General features: G+C 45.2%; 1 protein-coding gene across 1 annotated transcript; it reads left to right on the top strand.

The window, feature by feature from the left end:
- The first annotated feature begins 258 nt into the window (after positions 1–258).
- tubgcp3 (tubulin gamma complex component 3) lies at positions 259–11,290 on the top strand. The gene is made up of 23 exons (XM_080493271.1): positions 259–437; positions 1,097–1,204; positions 2,006–2,073; positions 2,209–2,286; positions 2,380–2,582; positions 3,057–3,214; positions 3,359–3,471; positions 4,305–4,430; positions 4,663–4,731; positions 4,848–4,980; positions 5,059–5,225; positions 6,149–6,259; positions 6,352–6,460; positions 6,848–7,037; positions 7,131–7,266; positions 7,405–7,473; positions 7,576–7,711; positions 7,833–7,921; positions 8,197–8,328; positions 8,424–8,564; positions 8,642–8,758; positions 8,842–8,936; positions 9,514–11,290. Exons 1-23 carry the CDS (start codon positions 362–364, stop codon positions 9,578–9,580), a joined length of 2,691 nt encoding a protein of 896 aa, XP_080349397.1. The 5' UTR covers positions 259–361; the 3' UTR covers positions 9,581–11,290.
- The last annotated feature ends 2,140 nt before the right edge of the window (positions 11,291–13,430 follow it).

Here is a 13,430-nt window from a genome sequence, read left to right as displayed (position 1 = left end):
CTTCCTGTTTTAATATTCAAAACAAAAAGGAACGTTTTATTTATGAAGCGAGATGAGAAGATTATGTTGTATTTGTTTGTCTACAAGTGTGTATTTTTGTTTGTTTGGGTAATATTTGCAACAATGGAATATGAGGGTTTATTTTAGAGCGTTTTGGTGATGTTTTTGTAGTAATGTTTACATTAAAGTGCGTGACTTTCTCTTACTTTGAAGGGCAAAAGCGGATGCTCGTGTCCACAGTCTCGTTCGCTTGCCTCCCCTTGTCAAAATGGCGTTGCTCGTAGTGGGAGGCTGGAGTTAGTCCGTCTTCTCCATCTCTGCGTTTTTCGGGAGAGCCCACGGACCGTCAGCCGCGGACAGCATGGCAACCCTGGACCAGAAGTCCCCCAACGTGCTCCTCCAGAGCCTGTGCTGCCGGATCACCGGGAAAAGCGAAGGTACATCGGTCCGGCGTTAGCATGCTACGCGCTACTGCAACACTCCAGCGAACCTCGTTCAGAAATTCATCTTTATACACATTCATGCCTCTATTGGTGATCATAGTCGTCCCATTCACGAGTTCAAGGTATACACGTCTTATTTAGAATACCATGAAAAAATCGGCTCACATGTTTTACTTTAAGAAGTCACAAATACGTGAATGATTAAACATTTTTACTCAGCTTACCCGATTCGACCCCGGTATGTTTTTGTGACGGGATCCTGTGGAAAACTGTATAAACTAAACTGAAGCAGCCGCATGCTTGAATATACGGTTATTAGTCATTTACTAACCTATTTTAATGTCTGTGTGCACTACGTGCATCCATGCAGCTGGATCAGTGTGCACGGCGGTGGGATGCACTGGTGTGCAGCTCGCAGCAGGCCCCTGCAGGATACAGCTTAGCATATGTGATGAGAGATGGTAGCAAAGACAAATGTCAGTCTGATCATCCGCTTGTCAACAGTGTCCTTCACATCACTGTCTTAAAAGTAGCATATTGTGCATTTATAACCGCCTTCAGATTGCATGGGGCAATCACAATCTGTCATCAGCTCATAGTCATGTTTACGTCCCCTCAAAGTGTTTTGTATTTGTATTTGATGCTCTTTCCAGTTGACGTTGCCCACCAGTTCCAGTATGCCGTGCGAGTCATTGGCAGCAACTATGCCCCTTCCATTGAACGAGACGAGTTCCTCGTGTCGGAGAAGATCAAGAAAGAGTGTAAGTGGCAGCTCCATCCATCCATCCATCCATCCATCCAGTCATTCATCCATTCATCTCCTATACATGCGTTACTGAAGTAAAGTTGCAAGGAATAGATTCCAGGACGTATAAAATGACAGGCAGGATACCCTCCAAACAGGTCAGATCATAACCACAACATGTCGAAGATGTCTATTTTGACTGTAGGATAAAGGAAGAGTAGAAGAAACCTAGTCAGGCCCAGAAAAAAAAAAAAAAGCAAAGTGCACCTCCTGCTGTGAGGTAATAATTCTCCAACATCACCCAATATGTAGATACAGAATAAACTCATTGCCATCCTCAACCCACAGGAGAGTACCTTATCTAATCCATGTGGCATCTAATCTGTGAGCTAAATCTGTCTGTATCTTTCTGGTGTTGTAGGCGGTGTGTGTATATATTCCCTATGTGCACTTAAATGTTCATGCTGGAGTCTTTCCAGAGTAACGTGAACGTCTTTATCGCACCATTTTGGCTTTTCCCAGCGGACATTTATAGTAAGCAAGGTTGCACCATTAGTGGGGAAACATTGATCCATGCTTTAATGGGGACGATAAAACAGATATAGCATAACATTTACATCATGTTTGCTCATCCTAGCATGTCACGGGGACTTATGGGAATCTTTGGTTAAGCATTTTTGCCGGTTTGTGGACCAAAATTGTATTGATTCTTACTGGGATGATATCAAGCATGAATTTTTTCTTTTTTTTCTTTTCCAGCAGTGCATTTTCCCATTATCTTTGGTTAGTGTTTAATGAGCTACACTTTCTGTTACAGTGCTGAAGCAGAGACGGGAAGCAGACGCTGCGCTCTTCTCAGAGCTGCACAGGAAACTTCAGACACAGGTCGGTAATTCTTGTTTCTTCCTGGCCGGTTTTTCCATTCTCTTTGTTGTTTACGTGAAGCAGGTAACGAATGTTGTGATTGGATTAGTTTTTAACTTGTTGACGTCATTAATTGGTGGTTTCCTGCTTAATTAGGGTGTTTTGAAGCATCGGTGGTCTGTTCTCTACCTACTGCTCAGTCTATCTGATGACCCCCGTAAACCGTCCACCAGGGTGAGCGACACTCACACACACTCACACAAACTCACACAAGTATTCAGAAAGTCTGACAGGTTGTGACTGGAGACCTAATATTCATTCATTCAGGTGGGAAACTACGGGGCACTGTTTGCCCAAGCCCTCCCGAGGGACGCCCACTCCACCCCGTTCTACTGCACCCGCCCACAGAGCCTGGCCCTCAGCTACGGGGAGCGGGGCCTCTCGGCCAGCGTGGGCACCAGCGGGATTTCCAGCCTGGGGGTGTACACGCTGAACGGCCCCACGCCAACGCCACAGTCCCTGTTGGCTGGGTGAGTGTTCTCACATTAAGATTTTACATTGAAATTTAACGGATCCCTGATTGAAGAAAAAAAAACCCAAACTTGATTAAACTCAGAGTGCACTTAAACAAAACTCAAATAAATATTCAATGAATCAACAGCCCCATTTACCTGAAACTCTCTGCGTAGGACAGAGTTATTACTCTGATGCTCCTCCTAGCAACTGGCACCTGTTTTGTGAAGCATCAGAAGGCCATTTAATCCCATTAATCCGTGTTAATAATGCATTAATGCTCCAGGTAGAAATGACCATTGAGCAGTGTTGGCGAGTGAAAAGGCAACTCATCACTTCTACATATTAAGGAAGAGCCTTTTAGCTTTGAACTGTAATTCACTCTTTAGACGATCACAGCGTCTGTGTGTCTGTGTGTGTCTGTGTGTCTGTGTCTGTGTCTGTGTGTCTGTGTGTCTGTGTCTGTGGGTGTCTGTGTCTGTGTCTTTCAGCCAACCTCCTCAGGCCGCAGCCGCTCTGGGTTCACGGTTAGCCTGGGCTCTTCCTGTCAACTCCTCTCCTTCCTCTGCTCTGGCCCCGCCCACCTCTCGCCCGCTGCTCGGACCGCCGGCGCTCTCTTCCCGAGTGGGCCGGCCACGCGACGCAACTGGTGAGTGACGAAGACAAAATGTGTTTCAAACTGAGTGAACCATCCACACTGACAGAAAAACAAATGTTCCTGGAATATATTTTAATTCAATATTTTATATATACTGACATTTGAAAACGTCCTCTTGCCCCTCTGCGAGTGCAGGTGAGGTCAGCGAGGCCGCACTGGTGCGAGACATCCTGTACGTCTTCCAGGGGATCGATGGCAAGTTCATCAAGATGAACGCCCACGATAACTGCTACAAAATAGACAGCAAGGTACGTGAAGCCTCGTAAAGCTTTTACTGCACCGATCCACTCAGCAGGGGAGGGAATGTCAAGTGTCCTGCAGGAAGCAAAGAACTCAACTTCTGAAGTATTCTCCACTGCAGACTACGTGATCTGATAGCAGGGTTATTATTGTTGATTACACTTTTTAAAAAAAATTAAGCTCCAACAGATCAATGTGAAGCTCTTTGGCTTCCAGCCAATGTGACCTCTGCTTTCTTTCTTATTTCGTCTCGCCTGTCAGTTTATGTTACTCCCCATTACTCCCCATTTGTTAGATTGTCAATACAAGAGCCGAATATGGAAGTTGTCCCATATTCGCACTAAACATAGACTCCTGCTCAGTCTGCTGACACCGTCCTGATGAAGCCGCCGAAGGCCAGGAATAAACTAGTCAAGGATGGAGGCATTTCTGCTTCTTTGTTGGGCCACTTAACCTCTCTGCAAGGCTCCCCGCATAAAAGGCTTTTGTTCAGCAGATGAAAATTTAATGCATCATTAAATGTGGACTCGTCTCCAGCTGGAGAGGCGGCCTGTTGCCTGTAAAGGTTGAGCCGACTGCAGTGGGTGGATTATGTAAATGACACTCCTCTCTGATGTCTACCTGCATGACGGTTCGTATTTTCATCAGAAAGTCTTTCCCAAAGTGACTCAACAGAGGTGGCTTCATATCGGTGTGATGATCTTCAGTCTTCGTTCAGTCGTGTATTAAATCAACATACACGGGACAACAAATAAACGCGCTTCGTTTGTCACATGATAAATAAATCAACCGAACAAAGTCATGCTTTGTATGTGGTGTAATGTGTGCCCTCCCTCACTAGATGGTGCTGTGCAAGTCCCTGAGGGACACCAGCGGCAGGCTGGCTGAACTTGGCTGGCTCCACAATAAAGTCAGGAAGTACACGGATGCCAGGAGCCTGGACCGGGCCTTTGGATTGGTTGGACAGGTGTGTCTGCGTCACATCACACAACTCGCTCAGTTCAAGTGAATTGTTTTCCTCTGGACTGAATAAATCAGTCGAGCCGTATTAATTATCTCGCTTCTATCCACCCACAACACAAAATGATCTGGGCCGTTGCTGGGTCACCAGTTCATCTCAGAGCGTTGATTATCTTGGTGAATGTGTTACATCAGAAAATCGTCCGCCTCTAATGCTTGTTTGTGTTTTGTCATGGCAGGGGTTCTGTGCCTCGCTCCACCAGGAGCTGAAGGAGTACTACAGGCTCCTCTCCGTCCTCCACTCACAGGTAAACAACGCATCATTATTGCTATTACAGCTTCATTTTCTGGGATCAACACGCCCTCATTAAAGGTGATTTCTGTGTGATTCTCTGCTCGCTGCCTCTGTTGAATGTGTCTGCAGCTGCAGGTGGAGGATGAACAGGGCGTAGCCATTTGCACTGAGAGCAGCTTGACCCTCCGGAGGCTGCTGGTGTGGATGTACGACCCCAAAGTGCGACTCAAGACGCTGGCGGCACTCGTTGACTTCTGCCAAGGTGGGCTGAACGTGCGTGTGGCCTTCTAGATTTGCAGCGTGCGGACGTTAGTGCTGAAGTGTGACTTGCCGCCCGCAGGTCGTAAGGGAGGCGAGCTGGCCTCGGCCGTTCACGCTTACGGGAAAACCGGGGACCCACAGATGAGAGCGCTGGTGCAGCACATCCTCAGCCTGGTGTCGCACCCCATCCTCAACTTCCTGTACAGGTGGATCTACGACGGCGAGCTAGAAGACACCTACCATGAGGTACACACACACCTTCTCAACTCTTCCTCTGCTTATTTATAAACGGCACCATGAAAACTCTTAAAGGGAACCCAGGAATTTACTGCCCGGTTGTGGAGCATTGTTCTCGCCAACTGCCCTGACGTTTGACCCCAATGAGAAAGAACATTAGAGGAGGAGGAGTAAAAGAAAGAGGAGTGGTGGGACAGCCTCTTAAACAAGAACTGATGAGAGGAGTGTAATGGAGACCACGGTGATGGATGCGTCTCCTTTACTTCTCCCCGGCCTTTCTCTCTCTTTCACTCTTTCACTTTCTCAAAGTATTTATGTGTCCGGCGTGAACCATCACTTAGGCCTGGACGGTGGCTTTGAGTGCTGTGTTTAAGAACACGGCGATAAAGTTACCGGAGCTCTCGGGAGCAAAACGACTCCCGGGATCGCACAGGCACAGTCTGTTAAAACACGTGCGATAAACTGCAGCCGTAATCGCGGCTCAAAAAGGGCAGAAGACATAAAAAATGACTCAGCAGTATTTTTACTGAGGAATAAAAGTGTTTATGATGTTTTTGTCCAAGTAAACATTTATTTGGAAGAAAGTATTCGCAGCTATTAATTGTGCATTGAAGATCAAACTTTGGTTTACATGAGAGATTGATGATTATTTCATAGAGCATAACTGTATATATTAGTGTTGAAAGCCGACACTGACATCTCGTCCCCGTTATTATGTCCACGGGAGAGTCTCTTTCAGCTAATTAGGCTGTGGGACTCAGCGTCGCACTCTTAAGTTCAGAGTGACCCTGACGGTTAAAAATGGCTCCAGAATGCATCAGAGTGCTCACATCAGAAAGCGGGTGGAGGCTGTTGCTCCGTTCCTTCTCACTGTGAATGCTAAGCAATGTTCTGAACGGAGACGTGGAGAAAAACCTCATGTTCGTTTGTAGTTTTTTGTAGCTTCAGACCCCAACGTGAAGACGGATCGCCTGTGGCATGACAAATACTCCCTCAGGAAGTCAATGATCCCCTCCTTCATCACCATGGATCAGGCCCGCAAGGTAACGCTCGCCCTCGTGCACGGGGCCTGCGGACGTAGTGTGAAAAACACACTTGTGTGTGAATATATTTTGCCCTCCCTCCGTCCCTCCAGGTCCTGCTCATCGGTAAATCCATCAACTTCCTGCATCAGGTGTGTCACGACCGCACGCCGCCGAGTAAAATCACACCAGCTTCCAAATCGACGGACACTCCTAAAGATGGTAAATATTGTTCTGTCCCCCGCCATATTGATATGATATTGACATATGCTTGTGGACTGGCAGTGATCAATGCTCTTACCGCTCGCCGGCCTTGTCCTTCGCTCCTTTTGCTCGTGGAGAGGAAAGAGGTATATACTTAGCTGTTTTCTATTGATTCAGTGGGACCAAGTTTGATCTGCAGCTTTTCCAGGATGAGTCGAAGGGCGACGCTTCTGTCTTCCTGTCCAGCTGGATAGTTGCGTAGTTGAACTTCACGTTCAGTCAAACTTTGGCAATTTTGAGCCTATTTCTTCTTTTTTTTTCACGATATTCAGTAGATGCATTCGACTTAGGATCTTGAAGTGAATGGTGAAGCCATGTTTGAAGGTGAATCCCTTTTCATTGTAGCTTCAGAGCTGCTGTTGGACCTGGAGGGAGCGTTTCAGGAGAAAATCGACGCGGCGTACTTCGACACCAGCAAGTACCTGCTGGACGTCCTGAACCACAACTACCTGCTGCTGGAGCACCTGCAGGCCATGAGGAGATACCTGCTGCTGGGCCAGGGAGACTTCATCAGACACCTCATGGACCTGCTCAAGTAAGACGCTTTGCTTTGAGTCGTTCGTATCCGTAAAAGTTGATCAAGTTTAGTTGTTTTTCTGCATCCTGACCCGCTTTGAACCATCTTCAGACCTGAGCTGGTCCGTCCCGCCACCACGTTATACCAGCACAACCTGACCGGCATCCTGGAGACGGCAGTCAGAGCCACAAACGCGCAGTTTGATAACGCAGAGATCCTGAAGAGGCTGGACGTACGCCTACTCGAGGTACCACCTGGTTTCACTTGCTGTAATCTATTCAGACTTCTTTTTTTTAACATATTGTCACAGAGATCCTAAAAAGAGTATGAAATAATTGAAGTATGTTTATAAGTAAGGACTCATTTAAATCCTGTTGTGTCTTAGGTGTCTCCTGGAGATACGGGCTGGGACGTTTTCAGTCTGGACTACCACGTCGATGGACCGATTGCAACAGTAACACACATATACACACTTCTGTCCACCGCTCTCTCTCTGGAAAAACCTTGTGTGACTATCTCAGTTGCGTAATGACTGAACGTTGTGTTTGCTTCCCAGGTGTTTACGAGGGATTGCATGAGCCACTACCTACGTGTGTTCAATTTCCTGTGGAGGGCCAAGAGGATGGAGTACACACTGACGGACATCTGGAAGGGTCAGATGTGCAATGCCAAGCTGCTCAAAACTATGCCTGGTGGGTAAATGCATGTATTCATTCTTCAGGTTAATATATGTATAAAAAAAACAAAAAAACTCCCACTTTAAGTTTGCAGCCCGTCTGAATGTTACCTTTCCTTGTGCTTTTCACTCTCCAGAGTTGTCTGGCGTGCTGCATCAGTGTCACATCCTGGCCTCGGAGATGGTCCACTTCATCCACCAAATGCAGTACTACATCACGTTTGAGGTCAGCGCTGCTGTAAACCGTCAGATAAACCGTTAGATGGCCGTTACAATGCAGTGTCGGTTCAATGCGACTCGGAAATTACATCTGGCATGATGTTAAATACGTGATGCCAGGTTATTTCAGTCTCTTCAGAAACAATTCGAACTGTAGGTCAGTGATGGTGTGAAGAGGACATATTGACTGTGGACAGCAAGGCACCATCATCTTTTCTATGGAGGGTCACCCTGACTGTATTGCATTAGATTTTTAATGAAAGTGTGTGTGTGTGTGTGTAGGTGCTGGAGTGCTCCTGGGACGAGCTGTGGAACAAAGTGCAGCAGGCGCAGGATCTGGACCACATCATCGCCGCCCACGAAGTCTTCCTGGATACGATCATCTCAAGATGCCTGCTGGACAATAATAGCAGGGTAAATAAATACTACACACACAGATTTTATTATTTTTTTTCTTCACGACCTTCTGTCCTTCGCTGAACGTTGCTTTGGTATTTTCTGTTTTGAAGTCTCTTCTGAACCAGCTGAGGGCCATCTTTGAGCAGATCATTGAGTTCCAGAGCGCCCAGGACTCCCTCTACCGCTCGGCGCTGGAGGAGCTCACCCTGCGCCTGCAGTACGAGGAGAAGAAGCGGCAGCGCCAGGAGGAGGTGAGGGACGCTTTCAGGCTGCAGGTGATGCTAAAAGAGCAGGGAGGAAATTACATTGGCTTGATCTGCCGGTTCAGGGCGAGTGGGGAGTGACGGCCGAACAGGAGGCAGAGGAGAAGAAGAGGATTCAGGAGTTCCAGGAAACCATACCAAAGATGCGCTCCCAGCTTCGCATCCTCACCCACTTCTACCAGGTACTGTGTCAATCACGCTGCGGCCGCCATGCCAATCACGTGGATGGATCCTGCTGTGAAATCATCTGTCCTCCCCCTTTCAGAGCATCGTCCAGCAGTTCCTGGTGTTGCTGATGACCAGCACAGATGAGAGTCTGCGCTTCCTCAGCTTCAGACTGGACTTCAATGAGCACTACAGGTCTGTCTGTCACCGCTGACTGTTTTTCAAAAGGTTAACTACTTGATAACCCAGGGGTCGGCGACCTGCAGCTCTGGAGCCACGTTTGACTCTTCAGCACTCCTGTCGAGATTTTTCAGAAAATTATTTGTAAATAAACATTTTGGTTATGTTTTTATTTTATTCGCATTCCATGCTGATTTTCAAAAATGGCTTCAACTCGGCTTCAAATAAGGTAAAACAACTAAACTGGAATAGGCGGTATTGCCTATAAATAAATAATTAAATAAAAGTAGTCAAATGGTTAAAAATATAGTTAACATGGTTAAATTAAAACAATTAAAATTGTGAGTTTGTTTTTTATTCAGAAGAAGGAAAGGAGCAAAAAGAAGAAATAAGAAAAGAAGAAAGGAGAAAAAATAGATGCTTATATGCTTTTACTTCATATCAGAGAGTTTAAATGTTTTGCCCTAAGACAGATTTTATTTGGTTGAAAATTGTGAAAAATGCCTCTTTTGGTCTTAAAGGTTGCAGGCGCCTTCCCTCACCAATAGGAACTGCCTCCATGGATGTTTATCTTAATAACGTGTTTTCACAGGGCCAGAGAGCCGAGGCTGCGGGCCTCACTGGGCGCCACGCGCAGCCGGCGACCATCAAATATCTGACGCAGCCGCAGCGCCCGCTGACGAGCTACGTGGGAGGGCGGGGTGCGACGCCACGCAGACGACGGGCCTGACGGCAGCGCTTCCAGACAAGATGATGCCATGCCTTGGAGGAGTGATCCTGCGCCACCCTGCGCCGATCGCCAAGGGATGACATCACGGCGGGCCGCTCCGGTGAGAGCAAGCAGACCTTCAGTGCTCGACGTGAACAAATTGTAAAGACTGCCGGACGCGCGGCGACGAATCCTGCAAAACGTGAATGGAAGTGGGCGGGAACGTTCCATCCGGGAGCGAGGAGGGGACAAGTGCTGCTGTTCCGACTGAGCTCCCCGAGTCACGCCGGGCCAACGCTCATGGCATGCCTTATTTATGAGGAAAAGTGAGACCCCCTGTTTTTTTCCTCAGTGCGGTTGCCAAATCCAGTCCCAACACCCATTATGTATGTAAATAAAGTTTATGCAAAAATGTATGTATGTGTAAACATCAACACGTCCCGGTCATCTCACTGGGGTTCGACTGATGTGGGTCCCATTTTCAATTTTAAAGACAAAAATACATCAGAAAACGTGACTTTTATAAAACAGATTATATGAGCGTTTCTGTTGCAGTTTTGTTCTCATTAAAGTTTGAGGTCTGAAAACTCTCCAGAAACACGATTCCATCAGGTCATGAGATATTTAATATTTACAATCAGCATTAGCAGAGCAGTATATCAGTCTAAAGTCCAGGGTATTCTGATGTGATTCAGGAGTCATGAAGACACAACAGACTTAAAGTTCTGTTGTTACCTGCTTTGTTTACACCCAATATGAATTCAATGTTCAAAGAATGCAATCCCAACCTCATCAAAATCCACAGGAACTACAAAAGTGCTTTTAAAAAAAATAAAAGTCCATGTTTAAATTTGTTCTATACGGTTTAATCTATTCAAACATAAAAAAGAGTGTAGCTGTGTACTTGAGTGAGTTTTTGTTTAGTTTTGTTTACAATCGAAACAAGAAACGAATCAGAAAATAAGCCTGTAAAGTTAACATTTTATCTCTCCTTGAGCTGAAAAACAAATAATCACCTACAAAGATTTGCTGGATTTTTTTTGCAGTTTCTCGAGCAAGCTGGATGAGTATGAATCAGTCCGTCACACAATCATTTGCTTCGGCCACTCAGAGGGCAGGGTTGTCCCATTTCAATTGAGATTTATTAAAACTTGTGTATTTGTGAAAGTTGATCCTACTAATACAGATTTAAACTTTAAGCTTAAACTTAAACCCAACCTGTTCATCAATATCTCAGTTATCTTTGTTTTTTACTCTTAACCTGGAGTTTCTAAAAACGATGCGTTTCCATGGTGAATGTGTTCACATCTGCAGATCCTCGGTATAGTTCAGTTGTTTTTTGCAGCGTGCACCCTGAGTTTAATCCCGACGGTGTGTGTGTGTGTGTGTGTGTGTGTGTGTGTGTGTATGTGCTGTGATGTTTGACTTTAATTTGTGGTGTTGGTGAAACAAACTGGTGCTGCATCTGGTCTCCAGACCACGTTACTGCTTTCTGACAATGAACTTCCTCACATACACGCGCGCAAACAGGGGAATCTTGACAATTTGAACTCGTGCACTGTCTGTTTCTGTCTGTACTCAATAACTTGTATAGCACATAATGTATAGAGAAAAGGGATACGAACTGTCCCGGGTCTTCTTTAATAAAGTGTTCTTTTTTTATTGAGCGTGCGTGTGCTTTGCTGCTTTACATCGCTTGGTGGAGCTGAATTAGTTTGGACTTGCTGCCACCTCCTGGAAAGACGATCATTTTATTTTAGAAGAATCTCTAGTTAAGGTTTGGTTCGGTGTCGTGCAAAAATAATGTGAGGTTGAGATTTCAGCACACATGTGAAAATCAAGTTTAGTTTGACTACATGTCAAAGAGGCGCGCAGCTCCCCCTGGCTTCAATTCCCGATAAAGTCCAATTTTCTGATAGTTGAATATTAACATGGTTTTTAGGCAACATTTCAGGAAACTAATTATCTTTTGCTCACAGTTAGATTATGATTTCATAATGAAAATGTTGCATCAAGCATAAAACACTACAAACTGAAACGCCTCAAATTCTTTTACTGTTAATCTAAAGTAGATTCAGTGTAGTTGCACCAAATGTTTACTGTGAATGTAAACTTTTTTTCATTTAAACAACAAACACGAACAGCTTCTTCAAAATACAGAAACATAAAATCAAATGTTCCAATAAGAGAAGGGTTTTTGTAGAGTGCAAAGAAACGGTAAATTCATTACATTTGATTAAATAATGTTGGACGGTTAGTTAATTTGTTTAGTTGGTTTGTATTATTTGATTTAACAGCAATGCACAGCTGTATGTCATCTGCATAACCTTGGTAGCAAATGTTGATTTGTGAAGTGAGTGGGAACACAAAAAATAAGAGAACAGAAGTGGGTCTCATACGGGTCCCTGTGGAATACCACACAATCAATTATAATTATTTGACCAATATTTCGCCACCCTGACAAAACAGCTTCTGCCTTGAGGAAATAAAAGTATATTTGTTATATGTTTATTTATTAATACAGTTTTAATACTGTGAGTTGATCTAAAACGTTACTGGAATTGATCAAAAATCACATTTTGATTCAAGAACAATAACAATCAAAAGGTTCAGTTATTCTCATAAAGGCCCCAGTTTATGCATTTTTACACTAAACTATGTAAAAGTCGAGCCACTAGAGGGAGGGACAGCTTCTCTTTTCCTCCATCCAGCCTTCTGTGTCCTCCAGCCTTAAGGTTTATTTTTAATAAGGAGAATCTTCAGGTTTACTCATGGATTTGTAGTTGGGGTGTGGTCATAGATGAAAAATGTTCCTCCCAGTCGGTGTTTACCACTGATATTGGTTCTGTCTGCTTTCATTTTATTCTTAAGAAAAAAACCATTTCTTTCATGGAGTGGCTCTGACAAGTGGTCTGGTTCTCTGCTGTTTGTGCAGACACGCTCAGTGTAAAGACAGGCTTACTCGTCCGGAGAGTCATTTCTTTCGGGCCTCGATGAAGCAGCCTCTCATCTCTGCGGATAACACTCCCAGAAAATTGTCAATTTGGGAAGCCGGAGTAGTGAGAGGCTGCGAGTTGGAACAGACTGTGTGAAACTTCATGGTTTTCCCCTTCTCTTCCATGTGTATGGAGGCGCTTGTCGGTGCATTAGTCTACCACAGTGAAATGGTTTCTGATCAGGCAAGACATTTCTCCCAGAATTCCCAGCGCCCCTCATGTCATATATTTCTTTTTCTCTTCCCGCGATGCAGAAATAGCTTTGCACTGCTGACCTTTATATTGAGCAAGACCTCCCTGACAAACTGACCTGGTATTGGTTCATTCTCTACGTGTCAGTGGTCCTGGGAGTTTTTGACAGCGTCGGACGTGTTCGCTCGCCGTATCTGGAAGGAGGCAGGACTGGACAAAGCCGACTGTGAAAAGGGTGCAGAACTATGACTCGCTTTCTCAGTGGAAATTATTCAGAAAACAGCCCAAAAAGAGGCATCACTTATTCAGTGGCGATGCATTTCAAGCATGTCTGTGGGCGCTCCTGTCCTCTGCCTCGGAGCGGCGGTGCAGTGAACCCTTGCTAATACCTGGCGAACACACCGGGAGGACATTCAGGGCAGGTGTTGCTTCTCGGAGTGATAAAACTCATCTAAATCATGCAATTCTTCATCTCTGATAAGCTTGTATGGGATCTCCTCCAAATTGGTACTACCTGCACTCACCCCATGATACTTAAAGGAGTCATCAGCTGGTATTTTTACATATCCAGTCACCCTTAAATTGTCTTTAAATCAATCCTTAAAATTTCTT

This window comes from Lipophrys pholis (assembly GCF_963383615.2).
Source record: "Lipophrys pholis genome assembly, chromosome: 23".
In the NCBI taxonomy this organism is placed as follows: Eukaryota; Metazoa; Chordata; class Actinopteri; order Blenniiformes; family Blenniidae; genus Lipophrys; species Lipophrys pholis.
Note: the sequence above shows the minus strand (reverse complement) of the source record. Positions and strands in the feature narration are given on the sequence as shown.

Coding starts and splice junctions, on each gene's coding strand:
- tubgcp3 (XM_080493271.1), top strand. CDS start 362: ATGGCAACCCTGGACCAGAAGTCCCCCAACGTGCTCCTCCAGAGCCTG. Junction 4,431..4,662: donor CCTTTGGATTGGTTGGACAG/GTGTGTCTGCGT, acceptor TTGTCATGGCAG/GGGTTCTGTGCCTCGCTCCA. Junction 7,712..7,832: donor GCTGCTCAAAACTATGCCTG/GTGGGTAAATGC, acceptor TTCACTCTCCAG/AGTTGTCTGGCGTGCTGCAT.